This window comes from Brassica napus, unplaced genomic scaffold, assembly GCF_020379485.1.
Source record: "Brassica napus cultivar Da-Ae unplaced genomic scaffold, Da-Ae ScsIHWf_3039;HRSCAF=3833, whole genome shotgun sequence".
In the NCBI taxonomy this organism is placed as follows: domain Eukaryota; kingdom Viridiplantae; phylum Streptophyta; class Magnoliopsida; order Brassicales; family Brassicaceae; genus Brassica; species Brassica napus.
The window spans coordinates 1-20,061 of NW_026016281.1; the positions used below are offsets into that span (position 1 = coordinate 1).

The 20,061-nt window shown below is 36.7% G+C and overlaps 2 protein-coding genes and 1 pseudogene across 2 annotated transcripts; all 3 read right to left on the reverse strand.

Moving 5' to 3' along the window:
• Nucleotides 1-4,364: 4,364 nt before the first annotated feature.
• Nucleotides 4,365-7,241, reverse strand: LOC106431692 (ethylene-responsive transcription factor ERF114). Its single transcript, XM_048774269.1, is given in 6 exon segments — nt 4,365-4,563; nt 4,565-4,606; nt 4,609-4,787; nt 4,790-4,867; nt 6,479-6,577; nt 6,874-7,241. Coding segments are annotated over 6 exon segments (750 nt in total). The 5' UTR covers nt 7,103-7,241; the 3' UTR covers nt 4,365-4,440.
• Nucleotides 7,242-10,276: 3,035 nt separating this feature from the next.
• Nucleotides 10,277-14,112, reverse strand: LOC106431707 (protein BONZAI 1). The gene is given in 17 exon segments (XM_048774268.1): nt 10,277-10,643; nt 10,737-10,835; nt 10,924-11,035; nt 11,105-11,269; nt 11,705-11,842; nt 11,929-12,005; nt 12,083-12,197; nt 12,268-12,361; nt 12,452-12,513; nt 12,604-12,737; nt 12,824-13,013; nt 13,106-13,159; nt 13,353-13,401; nt 13,499-13,647; nt 13,727-13,774; nt 13,871-13,963; nt 13,966-14,112. Coding segments are annotated over 17 exon segments (1,740 nt in total). The 5' UTR covers nt 14,029-14,112; the 3' UTR covers nt 10,277-10,545.
• Nucleotides 14,113-16,818: 2,706 nt separating this feature from the next.
• Nucleotides 16,819-19,912, reverse strand: LOC125575659 (annotated as a pseudogene).
• Between the last annotated feature and the right edge of the window lie 149 nt (nt 19,913-20,061).

Genomic DNA, 20,061 nt, shown 5'->3' on the forward strand with positions numbered 1-20,061 from the left:
TCGGAAGCTTGGTTTTATTGATGGTACCATCGCAAACCGACGACGGAACCAGACCTCACTCGATGGCAGGCAACAAACTCGATGCTTGTAGGTTGGATTAGAACCTCGATTGATCCCAGATAAGATCTACTGTGTCGTTCGTACCAGAAGCTCACAAGCTATGGGAAAATCTACAGCGGCGCTTCTCCGTTAAAAACGGCGTTCGTATACATCAACTCCGAGACTCAATTAAACCATGTCAACAGAACGGACAGAGTGTTATCGAATACTATGGTCGATTATCTAAACTCTGGAAGAACTGGATAATTTAAAACAACACGGGCGTGTTCTTGTGAGGCTGCGGCAGATATAGAAAAAGAACGAGAAGAGATCAGAGTACACAAATTCCTGTTTGGTCTCGACGAATCACGCTTCCGCACCATACGTTCACAGATAATAGATGAAGAACCATTACCGGATATCAACAAGTTTACTCTCGTGTCATCAGAGAAGAGCAACACAACAATTCTCGACCTACAGAAACTAAAAACAGAAGCAATTGGTTTCTCCGCACGTACAGACACAGCAAAAATAGATCCACTACAAGCTGCAGTTGCTCGCAGTCGTGATCCTAACAGAGTCTGCACTCATGCTCTCGCAGGGTCATGATCAATCGGAATGCTTCCTCTTGCATGGATTTCCAGAGTGGTGGAATGAACAACAACAACAACGAAATAACTCAGGGGGAGCAACATATAATCAACGGGGTCGAGGAGGACGCTACTCAAAATCGCGGTCGTGGTGGTCGTTCAAATACAACTCGAGCGACAACCAACAACGTGCATCATCACCTCTTGACAACGATCAGATTTCTCAGATCATTCAACTGCTACAATCCTCTCGTTCGAATATCTCATCTGAAAGATTGGCCGGTAAAACCAAATTTACTGACATAATTATCGACACTGGTGCTCTCATCATATGACAGGAAACCTATCACTTTTGAGTGATGTATCTGATATTCTACCATCCTCAGTCAAGTTTCCTGATGGCGATTTTCACGAGCTCTCAAGAAAGGCACACTTGTGCTGAGTCGTGACTATTGTTTGAAAGACGTTCTCTACGTCCCTGATTTCAACTGCACCTTAATCTCAGCGTCTTGTTTACTTAAACAAACCGGTTGCATAGCTATTTTTACTGATACGTTGTGTGTCTTGCAGGACCGTTTTACGAAGACCTGATTGGAACGGGTGAAGAACGAGAGGGAGTTTATTATTTCACGGGTGTTGTAGCTGCTAGTGTTCACAAGTCTGCATACAAGAACTCCTCTACATCAGAATTGTGGCATCGACGGCTAGGGCATCCTTCTTATAGAGTTTTATCGTTTTTACCTATGTTAGACAAGATGACATTTGATTCACACCAAACAGCATCTTGTGAGATTTGTTTTCGAGCCAAGCAAACTCGTAATGTTTTTCATGAAAGTTCTAATAAAGCTTCAGAGATTTTTTCTTTAATCCACTGTGATGTTTGGGGTCCGTATCGTACACCTTCCTCATCTGGAGCAAAATATTTTCTTACTATAGTCGATGATTATTCTAGAGCTGTGTGGACATATCTTATGCTGGAAAAATCAGAGGTTGCAACACTACTACAAGAATTCTTTGCTATGTGTGAAAAACAGTTTGGTAAATCAGTCAAGAAGATAAGAACCGACAATGGCTCAGAGTTCATGGTTTTATCATCCTTTTTCCGAAAGAATGGCGTGGAACACCAAACCTCCTGCGTTGATACGCCGCAACAAAACGGTCGCGTCGAACGCAAGCATCGCCATCTGCTCAATGTCGCAAGGGCGTGTCTGTTTCAGGCACGACTTCCATCTACTTTTGGGGAGAAAGCATATTAACTGCGGCACACTTGATTAACTATACACCTTCCCAAGTTCTCGAAGGCCGCACACCATATGAGCTATTGTTTGGCAAGAAACCTGACCTTGATCAACTTAGAGTCTTCGGCTGTCTCTGTTTTGCTCACCGAAAGGCCAGAGACAAAGATAAGTTTGCTGACAGAAGCAGGAGATGTATTTTTGTGGGTTACCCCTTTGGCAAGAAGGCCTGGCGTTTGTATGATCTAGACTCTCATGAGTTCTTTTCTAGTAGAGACGTGGCATTTTCCGAATCAAAATTTCCTGGTGTGGGAACAGAGGATTATGTAACACCACCAACAAATCACTATGACCCGGCTGTTGATGACTGGTTGCTTCCGGTTACTGAATCAAGGGGGAGCTCTTCCTTGCCTGCCCCTGCACCCTCTCCACCTACAACAATCCCTTCTATAACACCTATTTCATCTACTCAGTCGGATACTATAGAACAAACATCTCCAGCTACTACTGTAACAATACTCATTCTCCTCTCAGTCCTCAAGAACCATCTATAAACTCCTCCACACCAACTACCAGTCACAAGTTCTCCTGCAGAACCGTCCTCTCCAGGGTTACCTGAGCTTCTTGGTCGTGGTCAGAGATTGAAAGCTCCTTCGATTCTTCTCAAAGATTATGTTACACACTCAGCACTCGTCGATGATAAACTCTCTCTTGCTCTCACCACGCCTGATCAGTGTCTTCCGCGAATGTCCTCAGGTAACACTCCGTATCCTATTTCTAGCTATCTATCTGATCATGCTTTTTCAGATAATCATCGTGCCTTTATGGCGGCTATCATTACCAATGCCGTCCCGAGGTCTTATAAAGAAGCAGCACAACAAAAAGTCTGGCGTGATGCTATATAAAGAAGTCAATGCTTTTGAGATCACCAATACATGGGACGTAACAGACCTCCCACCAGCCGCAAACCTCTTGGTAACATGTGGCTCTTCTCTGATAAATATGACGCGATGGGAATCATCTCCGCCACAAAGCTCGTCTTGTCGTCCTGGTAACAATCAGATTGAGGGAGACGATTTCAATGAAACCTTTGCCCCTGTGGCAAATTGACAACGGTTCGATTATCCTTAAAATCGCAGCAACAAAGAATTGGCTGTGCATCAAATGGATGTTCACAATGCTTTCTTGCATGGGGATCTTGATGAAGAAATCTATATGAAGCTTCCTCAGGGATATAAGGCCTCAGACCCGAACAAAGTGTGTCGACTTAAGAAGTCTTTATACGGACTTCGTCAGGCACCCCGCTGCTGGTATGCGAAGCTCACCAAGGCTCTTCTACAATTTGGCTTCTCACACGAGTATGCTGATCAGTCCCTGTTTCTAAAGTTCGTGGGTCTATCTGTCTTCACATATTGGTATATGTTGATGATTTATTATCGCCTGCAATGACGCTCAAGCCCTGCAAGAATTAAAGACTACTTACACAAGTGCTTTCGCATGAAGGATCTCGGAAAATTAAAATACTTCCTTGGGCTGGAAGTTGCTCGAAATGAGTCTGGTTTCTACTTATCACAACGCAAGTATGCCCTTGATATAGTCACTGAGGCTGGGCTTCTTGGCGCAAAACCATCACCAGTTCCAATGGAACTCAATCATAAGCTTGCCAAGGCGAGGGTCCCTTAGCAGACGCTCAGCAATATCGACGTTTGGTCGGCCGTTTAATTTATCTGACGAACACCGGCCTGACCTAGCATATGCAGTACATATCCTTGCGCAGTTCATGCAGAAGCCTCTTCTGCCACACTGGGATGCTGCACTTCGTGTGGGCGTTATTTGAAAGGAAGTCCAGGGCAAGGCATCTTCTTCAAAGCAGATGATGCACTTCGCATCACTGCTTACTGTGACGCTGATTGGTCGGGGATGTCCACTCTCTCGCCGGTCCTCTCTGCCTATATTGTCTTTCTTGGAGACACACCAGTCTCTTGGAGTACCAAGAAACAGGATGCAGTTGCCTTATCCTCTGCAGAGGCCGAATACAGGGCCATGTCAGACACTGTTAAAGAACTAAAATGGATGAAAGGTCTCTTCCTCTCATTGGTCTCTCTCATCCTGATCCTATGCAACTGTATTGTGATAGCAAATCAGCCCTGCACATTGCTTCCAATCCCGTTTTTCATGAACGTACTAAGCATATTGAGCGTAACTGTCACCATGTTAGAGATGCTCTCAAATCCAAGCTGATCGCTACACAGCATGTCTCTTCCAGAAACCAGCTTGCCGACATTCTCACTAAGTCACTACCTAGACCTCTCTTTGCTGAATTGTTGTCCAAGTTGGCTGTTCGCAACCTCACACTTCCAACTTGAGGGGGAGTAATGGGGAACTCCTACTTAGAATAGGATATTCTATATACTTTCTGATAATCATGAGCTTATGTTATCTCATACTTGTCCTTATCTACTTAGGACTTACGTGATGTATAAATACTGAGCTAGAGCTCTGAGATCAATAACACTTATATTCAGACTTTACATGATATTACACAAGTAACACAAATTAACCTCTTATATATCATTTCAATAACCCGAATGTGGAGAGGAAGAAGAATCTCCAAACCGCCAAAATCTAGCATAATCTTGCTCTTCTTGTTGCCTAGAAGAGCCACCAGAAGACGAAGATGTCGTTGCAGCAGTAGTAATAGTTTGATAAACTATGATCATGAGACATTGAAACACCGTTACCGTTACGCTACCATAACCACCACCCAAATTAAAACTTAGCATATCACTATTACTCCCATCTTGATAATACTGGTTATAGTATGGTATATTTGCGTCTCACTTTGATTTGAGGAGTAACAAGTAGAGTTGATAGTTGATTGTTTATAAATTGCTTCCTAGCTGAACCCTTTCAGGGAAGTTGATTTGGCTTTGCTTCCTTTGAACTTAAGAGCTGCTTCATCATAAGCTAAGGCTGCGGACTCAGCTGTTTCAAATGTCCCTACACTACAAAAAAAAGATAGTTTAACATCATTTATTTTTAATATTTTCATCAGTTATAAATGATACTAAAAGAATTTGTATCACTTATTTAAATGACTCTGAAAGTGGTGATGCAAAATTTGTATCATTTTATCAATAATTGATGTAAAAATATTAAGTATTTACATCAATTACTATAAGTAATGTTAATAGTATCGGTTGTAAAAAAATGATTTTAATATTTATATCATTTTTCTAAAATGATGTTAGTATTAGTATCAGTAAAATAACTGATTTCAATTATTTCTATAATTTACTAATAATTTTAAATTAATAGAAATTTTAGAAGTGATTTTAATAATTGTATAATTTAAAATTATCATTTTAAAATAATTTTATTCAGTTGACGTTAGATTTATGTTAATAAGTAAATATGTCAGAAAATAAATATATAAAAATATTTTGCAATAATAATTATTTTTCTATTTACAAATATGACGAAGAAAAGAAGTATACAGAGAAATTTCAGAAGAAAAACATGAAAGGAAAAGAAGATGAACTGACAACAAAATAACTACTAAACAACTAAAAAATTGCCAAAGAACTTCTCTTCTCGTATACTTCTTCTTCTATACTTCTCAATGCTTTTGGTCAGCCATTTTTTGGTAGAATATGTACGCTTGACCAGAGTTTGTTTTCTTCTCCTGCTTCATCAAGTCAATGGCAGATTACATAATCAAACGATATGAACTTTTTTCCAGAGATATACGATAAGATTGATAACCATGTCTCTTGTATAATCTGTAACAAATTGTAACTTCGAAAGTAAAAACTGAATAGAACAATAAACCGACCTTTTCAGAAGTTTTCCATCAAATACTTGGGACAATTAGCATAAGAAGAAACAGCATCATCATCATCATCATATAATGGGGCTTGCTAATAGGGACTCATAAGAAAGAAAAAAAGATTGATCGCTTGTTGAAATTAATCAAATAGTTCAGAACAAATAAACTGTTAAGAAAAAGTTGAAGCACTAAAGAAGGAGACGAGCCTGAAAACAAGGATCTAGATCTTAGCAAAAGAATATGCTTTTGTAGAAAAAACTGCTAATAACAAACTCAATTAATATAAAAGCACAAAGAAAATTAAATCTACAAACAAATCTTAACTACATCACGTAATCTCTTTTTTTTTAAAGAAATTTAGACTGTTTTAGTAAATTTATAAAAAAGAACCATGTTTGAAATGATGCAAATGAAGTTAAAATAATATCATTTTTTTCAAACTGATGTTAAAAGAAAATATGGTTATGTAAGTTTTTGTTAGCATCAATTTTTTATTGATATAAGATTTGAATTATTTAATAAATGATGTTAACCAAATAATAAGTGCATCATTATATAATTGATATAAATATATATACTAATATCAATTATGCTAAAGTGATACAAATTAATAAAAAGTACATCATTTTATTGAATGATGCTAAATAGATTAATAATAACATCACTTACTGTAATTGATACAGAATTATGTATATTTGAATCATTTTATACATAAGTAATTTAAAATAGAATCATTAATTTTATGATACAATTTAAGGATTTAACTGTCTCTTTTTGTAGTGCTAGCCACACACGTGCTGCCTTTTGCGGATCTCGAATCTCAGCTGCCCATTTTCCCCATGGCCTTTGCCTTACCCCTCTATAATGTCTCGTCCTCAAGTTCCCTTAATATCAATCACAAATATTAATATTGCATAGTAAATATATATGCATAGTGTATGTGTTTAGATGTATATCATCACCTATTGGTGCTGACTAATTGAAACATTTACTAATATGGTCATGCTATAACTGCATCTCCAACAAACCATATCCAAATTAGTCAAATTACATTTGATAATACCATAATTTTAGTTACAAGCTTTCTCTCCTATAAAGTTTGAGATTTACAGCTGCTAGCTATGAAATTTTCACAAAAATTCCAAATAATTTAACATAGACATGAGATCTATATATCTACCTTGATCTTGATGAGTAGGAGCAACTGTTTGACTAGGGTCTTGTGGATTATACACAGAAGGACTATCGTGAGAGCTGCCTTGACCGATTACTTGAGACAAAGCGGAGACCATAACACGCATGTCGTGTTTAGATCGAGCCGAGTAGACAGGGAATAAGTTCTCATCTTCCTCGGTTCCGTCATTTTCCTCGCCTCCAAAGGGCATATTCCCATTGTATCGAGGATCCATTTTGCTAGATTTGATTTAAAGTCCGATAGAGGATTCAGAGTTTAGGGTTGTTCTTTGGACATCAAGAACAAGAAGGCGATGAGGAGAAGAAATTAGGTTGAAGTGAATCAAGAGAGAGTAAAGGCTTTTTGGAGTGTGCAATATTCTGAGTTTTTTTATAGAGGAAGGTTGTCTACGTGTGAACATATGACCTTCAGCAATATACGTTTAAGTTTGGCTTTCTCTTTTGTCTTTAATTATATATGTTTAATGTACTTAGTGTTATTATTGTATAGCTAGTAATAGAAAACATGTTTCATTTGCATGTACGATTAGTACGGATCAATATATTGGGGCCTCGAAATGACGAAATGTATAATATGAGAATGTTTGTTAAACATTTCCTAATACGGAAAGTGCATATGTATTTTAAATATCAGACGAAAGGGATAATACTACACGAGATGGAGAATAAAATAAAGAAGAGGGGAAGATGCATGCATGTTCACGTTTTGTATGATTATTTTATCTTTGTAAAAGTGTTAAGAACATCTGCATCAATGAAAACCTTCTTTGAGTTCATCTTCTCTCCTAAAGTTCATCACTGTAGCGCAGATCCTACGTATCGTGGTGATTTACAATTAGTCTAATTTTTTTTTTTTAAATAGGATAGGTGGCGATAGAGCTTTAGGAGAGAAGGGTTCATGTGATTGAGTTATTTTATTATTTTTTTTCTTGATTTCTGTGTGAACTCTCCCCATAAACCCTCAATAGGGGTGCTTTAACACACTCATGGACTTGAGGAAAAGATATATTATTATTTTTTGAATATTACTATAAAAATAAAAAAGAACTCGTGCTCGCAAGGATATAGTTGAAAGTTTAATGTTAACCGACAATTTATTTTTCGCCAAATATCGACATACATTCTCTAAAAAGATGAAGATGTTTTTTTAGGTTTATATGTTTCTTTTGTGGATGGAACGCGATAAGACAAAAAAAATGGCAATATGAGTTTGCGTACGTGTGAAGTGAATCTAATTTTAATTAGGGGTTTGACTATAAGTTTGCAACACAAAAGAAGTTTTAAAAACTCCGAATCCAATAAATGTGTACACACTCCTATCGACATACACAAAATGGCACCTTTAAGTTTGGCAGCAGTGCAGAATTTTTAGTGAAAAAAAACATTTTGACAAGATCTTGTATTAATTTATATATATATTGTTAATTTTCTTAGCAAAAAAAATATATATTGTTAATTTAATTAATTTTTAACCTAAAACTAATTGGTGATAAATGAATTGGTATCCATCCTATCTAAAATGTTTTTAGAAACAATGCTATGACAAATTCATATGGGTAATTCTCTCAAATAGGTTTTTTAAAAGTTTTTGTCATAAAAATAACATTCGAGTAAGAAAATAACCAAAATAGTTTTTTTTTTAATTTTTTTTTAAATTTTTAATATTTATTTTTATCTTTTAAAATTTGAAACCCTATCCCGAAAACCTTACCCCTTAACTTTAAATCTTAAGTCTAGATTAATTAACCCTACGATAAAAATGTATTTTACTTTTTAATAAAAATTATTTTGGTCGTTTTCTTCATTGATGGCTATTTTTGTGAAGATAAACTAAAAAAGACTATGCTAGGAAATTTCTCAATTCATATCAAGACATGACTGGTTCAAACGCAGCGGCTGCGGTTGTGGGAGTTTGCGGATGCGGATGATTGCAGTTTCTAGCGGGGTTTAAGAGATTTGTATGACTGGTTCGGCAGTTAAAAATTGGTGCGTTTACAGAATACTTATGACTGGTTAACTACCAAATGCTGCAACGGCTAAATAATATATTAACAATATTTACATTTATATAATTATAAAAATATCAAAAATCATAATATTATAATAAATATAAAAATTATATTTAGAAAGTTATAGTTTTAAATTTTTAAAAATTATAAAAAGTATTTTTATTTTAAATTTTATAATATTAATTAATATATAATAGATGTATTTTAGTATTTTTATAATTCATATTTAAAATTTATTGAATATTTTTATTTTTGTATTTATATTGTTTAAAAAAAATGTATCATCCCGCAACCACAAACTCTAGCTGGAACAATTTTTGAATTTTTGAGGTTTAGAACGTTTTGAAGCGGTTTAGAGCGGTTTAAGTGATTGTTGCAAAATGTTAACAACCGCTACTAACCACAAAATTGCGTTTGCGGATGGTAGCGGGGAAACCAGTCATACCCTGATATGTTAATATCTAAAATGGTTTGCTAGTAAACAATGAAAACAACGTTAAAATCAATCAAGAAAATCGCAAGCCGGTCTGAAGTTTTTGTCCTATAAACCGTAATTAAAAATCGTAAAATCAGGCTTTCATACTTAATCATATTTAAATTACCACGTAAATAAGAGGATATTTCCGAATAAATCTTAATTCTAAATAAGCTGTATGATGAACAAAAAGCTACACTGTTACATTGTATCATTCTTTTAGTTGATGGTGTGTGGGGGTTTGTGTACACGTTTCAGCTTTCGAATGGAAATTTTTGTATATGTTATGAGACTGCCTATCTCTATATATTGTTGTATAAAAAAGTTCCATATTTGAATAACTATTGACAAAAAAGGTCAACAGCTAAGTAAGTTGACAGGTAAAAAGAGCAATGCGTCACGTGGGATAATAGTGTAAGACTTGTAAATGCAATCCAGCCACTTTGACTCGCAAAGATGTGTCTTTGTGCATTGTGTCTGTGTGTAGGTGTTAGGTTCAGCTACCACTTCCCTAACGACGGTTAATGTAATGTTTATGATCAAATTTATAACAATTAAAGCATTTTACTGTTGAATATCTTTAATCAAAGTCTCACTGTACCTCCATTAATAAACTTATGACCTTTTAGACAAGTCTTCGTATGTGTGAAAACGTAAAGCAGTGTACTAAGACACCTGACCATTTTACTCTAAACCCAAATTCGAGCCTGACCAAAAACGGAAACCGAATTAACAAAATACTTGATCGGGTTTTGTATTCAACAAATTTGGATACAAAAACCCGATCGGATATATCCGAAACCCGATGCACTACAAAGCATCTGAACATATATATACCGTAACTTAACCTACATATCTCATGATCTCATCCTCCATTCACTGTATAACCAAAGTCATGCAGGCGGTTTTGATTCTCAATATTTATGATTTCAAAGCTAATCCGAAAGATATAATTCAAAAAAATCAAACTAGACACCAGAAAAAGCTTACTAGTTACTACAAAGAAAGATGCACACATGAGATGTTTTACCAGTTGCTTCATCCGAAACTTTTTACATCCAATATTCCGAAAAGAAAAGAAACACATAAACATGAAATAGAAAAAAAAGCCAATGTAAGTATATATGACTATGTACACTTCTTTGGCAAAACATTTACACATACGATCCATCATTCACGGAGGACCTGGCTTCATGTTACGGATTCTCATATACGTCAAAAACTGTGAAGGTAGTTCTGCAAGAAGCGCTTGTACTACAGAGATCTCTCCATCTGCAACAAAAAACACAACACAACACACTCATTTAAAACCAACCACTTCAAGAACTAACACGGTTAAATTTCAAGAATCAAATAAAAACTCACGTTGCACATCTCGTAATGCCACAAACTGAACGATATCTCGTGAAGCTAATCGCCCTGTCGAGCTCTCCAACCTGTCTCCTCTATCAGCATCTAGTATCTAAAACACCCCACCAAACACACAAACACAAAGTTTACACAAAAAGATCATATATATAGCTGTAAGAATCTTTAAGTATCTTTTTGTACCTCCATCTTTTAAAATCAGCTCCTCCAACTCCTACAATGAGGATTGATAACGGCAAATCAGATGCACTGACTAAGGCATCTTTTGTTTCTTGAAGATCTGTTATAACACCATCCTGAAACAATGTTTGATTTTTGTTATTTTTGTGCTATTTGATGTTTTTTTATATTGTATGTATACTCACTGTGATGATTAGTAAGACGTAGTATCTCCGTGAGCCTTGAGCTAGAGACTGGCTAGCTATCATAGCAGCGGAGTTTATCACCGGACCAAAGAGGGTAGGACCTGCCAAAGAGACGTTGAAGAGCGCACTTGTGTATGAAGTCAGGATTCCTTGAATCCCATCCACCTGGGAGAGACATAGATAAAGAAAAAAAATGATATGTGAATCCAAAAACATCAAAGTTCTAATTAGGCTGCGGTTTGGTTGGTTCTGAATTATTCAGTAGTTCGGTTCAACATAATCTTCTTACGGAATTATAAATTTTGGTTCGGTATTTGGTTAGTTCAGTTTTTGAAAATCCTACCGAATTAGATTTTGCTAACTTTTTGGATAAATTCGGTTAATTTGGTTTGAAATTTAGTTAGTTGGTGTATAAAAATTTTGTTATAAAAGAAAAAACCGAAGTCCGAACCGAAAACGAACCGAACCAAAAACCGATTTAAAAAAAAACTACAAAATTGAACCAAACTAACTGAAATTTTGGTTCGGTTCGGTTCGATTCGGTTCAAAATCTCAGGCCTAGTTCTGATACTAAAGAGACGCACATTGAGTTTGTTTTACCTCACAGTATGAACTGCTTCCGTTAAGGTTAAAGCAATGTGAAACTGGACCATCTATTGGACGAGCTCCAAATCCCCAGGCAGGGAAGCGTTTATCCGAGTCATAAAACTGCAACACTTCTCCCAGTTCCACTATAGCCTAAGTAAAAGAAGAAGAGAACATGATCGGTGTTTTAGTCACAGTCACTGCTTGATTAATAAAATGGAATAACACTGAATCCTCACTCTCTGGTAGGCATTTAAATGTCCTGAAGGATCAACGTAGTGTAGAGAATCAGGGAGGCGTGGATTGCCATTTGAAGCTGAAAGGATAATAGAAAAGTTTAGTTAGCAAAACTAACAACAACATACATATTCACTCAAAATTATAAAAGATTACCTGTGAAATCGATTGCTACCATGAAGCTTAGTTCAAACCCTGATGCCAAGTACTCAAGGAACGTGTGCTGGACAGTCTCTGTGAACTTCTCCACAAAAAGCTGGCTCTTTAATACCTAAGTAAAGAGAAATGTAAATCAGATAACTTACATGAGAAGGCAATAAAAAGTACTAATAGTTCAATACCTTGTTTTGTCCAGCACCTGTAGGCAGAGATAAATTGATTCCTTGGCCAGCTAAATGGAGTTTCTCCAAGTCTGCAAGCGATTTTTGAACTTTTCTGCCACACAAAATAGACAAGTAGTTATGTCAGCTAACAGATTTTATAAACTCTCCAAATGAGATGGACAGAGCTCTAAAGCGATTTTACCCGATAAGACTGTGTTTGCCATTGGAATTGAAGTCTGAGCACTCTATTATCAGTGGACTGTCCTGTAGATTATAAAAGAACATTTTAAGACATCTTTTGCATCTCAGATAGAGAAACATACTTTCATGTTCGTTCATTACAGACTCATGTACCTTACTACCGACTTGTTGAACACTTAGGAAGAGTGGTTTCCAAATAGGGTTAAGATTGTTCTTCAGGACTTCAGTTTTTGACACTGGGATTGGAGTTCCGTGCTCCACAATCTTTGATACTACCAAAATGGATCCTAAAGATGAGCAAAAGAGAGAAACAACAAGTTATATTTATGTTTTTAAAAGTAAAAAAGGCAAAGAGAATGAATCCACACAAAACTTACACTTTTTGAGAAAAGATCTTTAGATTCCAAACTCGAACACCTGAATACTATCTCTGTCGTAATCTTAGAAGCAAGGCACTCCTCAGCATGGATGATAAGCTTTCCATGGTGAGGATGAGTCTGTGCGGCAAAGCCTTCTTTACGCTTTAGCTCTAATGTAATCGTCCTAGTTGATTTTGTGACTATCTGTGTGGTTGAAAAAGTAAATATAATCTAATCTCTTCTCTCTTAAAGGCAAACAAAGTCCTCATATATTGCATTCAAGCAGTTGATGATACCTCAGACAATGCACATGCCTCACCGAGAAACTGCTGATCATCAAGCTTAAGCATCTGAAAAAAAGTAAAAGCTTCAGTAGTAAGCACACATGCTTTAATGAAAGTAAGGTTGAGACAAGCATGTGGGTGCTTGTGCCCCACACTTTAAAGCGACAACAAAAAAAAAAAAACCACCAACACATGCTATATAACATTTGATAAGAAAAGAGTACTTTGGATCAAAATGAAGATAAGAGTAGCAGGTTACCTCCTCTCTTGAGTTTTGATACTGAGTGTCAACATCATACAGACGAAACCTAGTAATACAACAACCAACAAGAACAAGTCATATACTTTCAGTTAAAGGGAGATGATGTGTGCCAAGCTCATATATGTAGTGTGTGTATAACTTACAACAATGTCTGCACAGTCTCGAAATGGTAAGCGAGTGTAAACTTCTTAATCCATTTAGGAGCTAAAGAGTTCAAAACAACTTCAGTGCGAAACACTTCGGAGAGTGTCTCATCTTTTTCCTTCTTATAGACAACCACCATTGGATCACTCTGCGATCAAAAAGGTCACAACTTTCAGAAGAATGTAGGCAATTTAAACCTCAAGTTTAAACAAAAGATCCAAACAAACCTTGGAGAGCACGTCACGGTCTCGCAAATTAGTAGCAGAAAAAGATAACTGCCAGAAAAAGACAAAAAAAAAACATTATCAAACAAAAACATAAACCCTCAGATACCAAAAAAAAAAAGGAGATAAAGTGATGAATAAGGGAACCTCGATCTGAGAGAAGAGACCGTTGTAACCACGAGACTTGAGATAGTAATCAACGGCGTCGTTTGTAGTGGCGAGAGCGGAGGAGGAGGAAGCAGTCCACTAACGCTGGCTGTAGCACCAGGTCCCGAGGAGACATCTTCGGAGAAGCAGTTACCCATTTAGAGAGATAAAGTCTAATTATTACCGGAGAAAGAAACGGCTGTGTTGATTGATGATCCAGAACTTAACCTGATTCGAACAAAAAGAGAGAGATTTTTTTTTAGGACAAAGGAAGGAAGAAGTAGAAGGAGAAGAAGATTCAGAGGGGGTGGTAATAAATGGGACCCACTTGTCCAGCTAGACTTTTCTATTGGATTGACTGGTGGCTCTGTACCCCTTTTTATAGGCGTTTTGAAAAAAATAAAATTAAACCGAGTTTTTTTTATTTAATTTTATTTTGACTTTATTCACGAAATATCCAAGAAACTTTCATCGGTTTTCTTAGAAAATTCTTTGTTAAGAAAATCTTTATTACGCGTCTTAGTCAATTTATATTGATGGGAAATACTACTTTTAGCCGGTAGTAAATTAAAATACTTTCTCCGTTTCGAAAAATCTAAATAATTAGAAGAAAAAAATATTTTTACAACAATCACTTTTTTTTACATTTTAATGCACCATTTAATAGTAAACGGCAACTTCGAAAACATAATTGTTTTATTAAAAATTTATTGGTTAAAATTGCGTAAAATCAAATGGCTATTAAAAAGTCATTAATAATTAAAATTAATAGGTGTAGAAATTCTGCATTTGTTGAGAGGCATATAGTTTTAGAGTGTTTTTTCTGTCAACGTTATTAGAGTGTTATAACATTAATTAAAACGTAAATTTTGTTTTAAAATGGATTAGTTTAGAAGCTGCCAATGCCATGGCCCATGTATTAGGTTTTGATAGCTAGATGATTTTTGACCAAAAAAAAAAAAAAAAAAAAAGCTAAGATCTGATTTCCATAATATATTAGTTAAATAGTAGTAGTTGATATAACGATGCTTCTTTAGTTACCTGTTGGCAATATAATATTGTTTCAAACATTCGTTTTAAAAAAAAACATATTGTTGTCTTTACCAATCGAATCAATTGTTAATTATGACTTGTGAGTACCTTTTTTTGGTAAAAGACTTTGGAGTACTTATCATAGGCTGGTCAATAAACATATTAAGCAGAACAACTGATTTCATCTAAAATATGTTATAATAATAAAAATTGTTGTTAATATTTGGTCAATAATTTTATAGATAAAAACTTTTTATAATTTTTTCTTTATTTTCTCTTTTTACTAACTGGATATAGCGATTACAATATCACAGAAATATTAGAGAAAATTTCAGACTACAGTAAAGATGTTCCTTTGGAGAAAATTGGGGGTGATGGTGGCTGTAGAAAGTAGAAAGTGACTTTAGCTTTAATTTTCATCTACAACCTTAAAACTACCAATCATGCTTATCTGGTTTTTTAAAGCTACAACCAAAAAATTAAAACTACAGCAAAAACACACAAAAAATGGTGTAAACATCTTATTTCTAAAGCCCCATTTTTTTAGCTGTAGGAAATTTTAAAGCTACATCATTTAAAACTAAATCAAAAATCCTACAGACAAAATATTAAAGTAAATTTTTACAATTACAACCAACTAATCACCCCATCAGACCACAAGCTGATTAGTGGCGTGTGTAATATTTAGAAAAATACGACAAACTGCCATTAAGGTGAAGGTATGAGGAAATAGTGATGGACTTTCACGTGAGAATATTTAACACTTTTCTTATCTTGGAGAGACCGTCATAATTTAGTATGATTTTACCGGTCGTAAAGTATACTCAATTCAGAAATTTTGAAGAAACAATTCCATGAGAATATATGTATATATATTGTTTTTTAAATTGTCACGTTATTTCGAGACAATTTAAAGAGGCGGATATGAATTTGCCCATTTTGCAATTGCATTTAAAGTACCCCATTCTACAATTATAATTTAGAGTTGCCCATTTTACTAAATTTCAGTTTTTATTTAATTTCTAATATTGTTTGTCAAAATTTAACATTATGATCCGTGTCACAACCACCACCATCCACAAAGCTGTTGTAAACTGACAGGACCATTGCCACACAAAAAAAATAGTAAGAAAGGCAGGACCAGAACCTAAGCGAACTCAGTAGCTAACAAAGGTAAATACAAAAGACGAACTAAGAGAGCTCGAGTGAAGTTTTTTTTATTTTAATTGGAGAAATAAAGACGAAAGGAAAAAGCTTCTTTAAAATATTATTTTTTTAAAAAAGAGGAGAAGACAAACAGATAAAACCCAAAGAAAATGTGAATTGCAATGCAAATGCTCAATCATATACATAGTGGGAGACTTGCGACCCCAGAGAAAACTTAAAACCAAAGTAAAGTCTTTTGTCTACCAATATGGCTTATGCCAGTTCATCTTTTAGAGTTAATAATCATTCTTAATATTGTGTTTAGAGTTGACCATTGTAGGTTATATACTTAATAGCAGATCCCAAGTATTAAACACAAACATACTAGAATATAAATGTTTTAGGACAGCTTGTAATAAAGAGTTCTAATATGGTTTTATTCGTTTCATATCCCCATCGTAATGCATTTCAAATTGCACTTCTGAATAGGGATTTGAATAAGTTTTGATGATTTAGAGAAAATAAAACCTTAATCCGTTATAGCCTTTTTTTAACATAAGAGGAAACGAGCTGGAGACTCTACCTTTTATGTCTTTGTTCCATTCTTTCCAGTGAGTGCACTAGTTCACATCCATGCTTCTCCACCACGCACATGTTTTTCCAGATCCTGCAAAGAGGTTTTCAGCATCATATCATCATCATTAAACTGTTTCTCACCTGAAATCGAAACCATGTTTTAGTACGTACACGAGAGTTAACAGAGGTCCTCTCTGTCATACCAGTTTTTAAGATGTCTGATTATAGGTTGTGGTTGTATCTCTGCTGTGTGATGGTAGTAGACTGATTCACCGCATTCCAGTCTCCTGTTGCAGCATATGCCTGGCTTGCAGCATTCCAATCAGTTGTCCTGGGAGCCCCTGGCACAGAACTTGCGCCACAGCTTGTTGACTGTATGCACCAGCTTGAGCACTGTATTGAGGCGTGTATCCAACAGCTGGGCACCATATTGCGTTGTGTATCCAACAGCTTGACCATACGGTTGTTGAGCGTACCCAGCTGCTGCATCTTGGGGTTGCTGAGCGTATCCAGTTGTTGCAGCATAGGGTTGCTGAGCGTATCCAGTTGCTGCAGCATGGGGTTGCTGACCGTATCCAGTTGCTACATCTTGGAGTTGTTGAGCGTATCCAGTTGCTGCATCATAGGATTGCTGAGCGTATCCAGTTGTTGCAGCATGGGGTTGTTGAGCGTATCCAGCAGCTGCATCTTGGGTTGCTGAGCATACCCAGTTGTTGCAGCATGGGGTTGCTGAACGTACCCAGTTGAAGCAGCATGGTTTTGCTGAGCGTACGCAGTTGATGCAGAATAGAGTTGATGAGCGTACCCAGTTTCGTGGGGTTGTTGGGTATATCCAGGTCCACCAGCATAGAGTTGAGTATGTTGCTGTGGTGGATAACTAACTGCTCCAGCATACGATTCTGTACTTTCTCCCACAGTTCCAGGCTGTGAATGACTGGTGGTGTAATTACCAGTTATGGTCTGAGGTTTGTATGCGTAATCACTTGCTACTTGTGGGACTTCACCATGAGCCGGTGTAGGATAGCCAGCTGTCGCAGCATTAACTGCCTGCATGGACGCTGTGGTATTTGGAACTGTAGATGCTTCTGGGTGATAATAAGTCCCAGCAAGGGTCTCATGCTGCTGACTAGCTTCCCCTTCCCTTTGTGATGCTGAAGTATAGAGCTCACCTCTATACACACTCCCGTTAGCTGCAGATGCAGACGAGTGCTCATTCCCAGGTAATGTCGAAAGGTAATACTTCTTATCAGAATAAGGTGAAGCAAACTGATCTTTCTCTGATAGTGTTGCCGGATGATATTCATTTTCCGAGGACAAGGGCTCTGGTGCACTTCCATATCTGTCACAGAAAAAAAAAAAAAGCACTAATAATTACACATTCTGCAAAACCATAAAAAAGAAACAAGATAAAGGAGTGTAATAAGACTAGTAGAGTTGTATCGTTTTTAATATTTCTCATAATTTGTAATAGCATAGTTATCGAGCATTGAAAATGAGTCTAGTATAGTTCTCAGTTTGATAAACCTCTGATGACTACAAATATCAGGTCCAAATTAGCAGTCAGCACGGAATAGGAAGACAAACCATCAAGTTATGGACTAAAGAACTACTAAAAACCAATACAACCATAGTTACCTCCGGATATTAGATAAAATCGTTAGGTACTTGAGCTGAGGGTCTTGTATAGATGAGCGTGAAGGGTCTCCTATCAACCGTTGCTGCTGACTTTCTGCAGGAGAATAAGGGTGATCCAAATTTGAGAGATATCCTCTTTCTCTCCCTGGGGTTGTGTAGCTGCCGTCTTGTCTGGAGTAACTATGATTAAGCAGATGTGAGCGAGCAGACAAAGGATCTAAAACTGAGGAAGCTTTCTTGAGTTGTGTAGCAGCAATGAACCGTTCCTCAAAAGATAGCTCCCTGGATGATGCTGAGGCTCCAGAAGCGAATCTATGAGGTAATGCATCCAGTTGTGGAGCAGCAAATGAACGAAACAATGATAGCAGAGACATCACCTGCAAATCCATGATCATTTTAAATTCAGCAACATTGTAATCACAATACAACAGGAAAGTCTCACTTCTAAACATGTGTTATACATATCAATTTTCTAAAAGTTCGGTTCGCCTAGTCAGCAAATCAGACCTAAACAAAACAATTCTTTCAGAACGATTCTTCAAAAATATCAGTCTAACACACTAAAAAAATCGGTCTAGGCTCCCGCACTAATCAATAATCTCATACAAAGCGCCTAACCAGCGCCTAGCGATTTCTTGAACATTGGTAAATAACAAGGAAGAATGTAACAATTTTTTCAGAACGATTCTTCAAAAAATCAGTCTTAACACACTAAAAAAATCGGTCTAGGCTCCCGCGCTAATCAATAATCTCATATAAAACGGATAACCAGCACCTAGCGATTTCTCGAACATCGGTAAATAACAAGGAAGAATGTAACAATTTTTTCAGAACGATTAAAAAAAAAATCGGTCTAGACGCCCGCCTAATCAATAATCTCATACAACTAATTCTTGAACATTGGTAAAATAACAAGGAAGAGTAGTGTATTAACTTGGTGAGGAGCAAGCTCTTGATTAAACTTTCCCCCTTTGTAATTCTCATAGATAGCAGACTTAAAAGTACTCTCCGGCAAAGGATAACAGTTGTCAACAATCCTAAACCCAACCTGCCAAGATTAATATTAAAAAAAGATTAATCTCAAAAACACAAAACAAAACCTTTTGTATTCAAAATCCTCACCTGAGCAGGATACATCTTATCAAAAGCATCAGGCTCAATATCCATCTTCCCACCAACACTAGCCTCATACACACCATAGAGAAGCCTCTTCTCAAAGTCGTAAAGAAACAGCTTCATCCCCGGTTTGATCCGCTCGACAACTCCTTTCCCACCTCTCGGGATCCCGAAGACACGGTAACGGAAGCAATCCGGTTTGGTCCTGCCGTTACACATGAAGATGTAGCCAGGGAGGTGCTGTTCAACAACGGACGAGTTGCCGTAGAGAGCCACGAGAGAAGCTCTGTTGGTTTGCTCACCGTCTGAGAAGTCCATCTCCGCCTCCATAGTCTCTGCCATTGTTTGTAGGTAACTTTAGGGGTTTGAGAGATTGATGTGGGATCGAATCTTGATAATTGACGTACCGGAGGAAGAGGGGATGACGATTTGGGAAGCCTAGGGAGGAGAAATTGAATTGGGATCAGGATGCTCGAGGATCTGATAAGTGCGAATCTGTAGAAGGTTTGTTCATGAAAGATGATGACTTTCGTTCAATAACTGAAAGAAAGGAAGCTCGCGTGGTGATTATTATGGAAGATGAGTGGGCCGAGACCTAATGGGCCTTTATATTAATATAGGCCTCCTATTAACTAACGGATCCATCAGATTGCTCGAAATTTGACCAGGGTAGAAAACAGAACGAC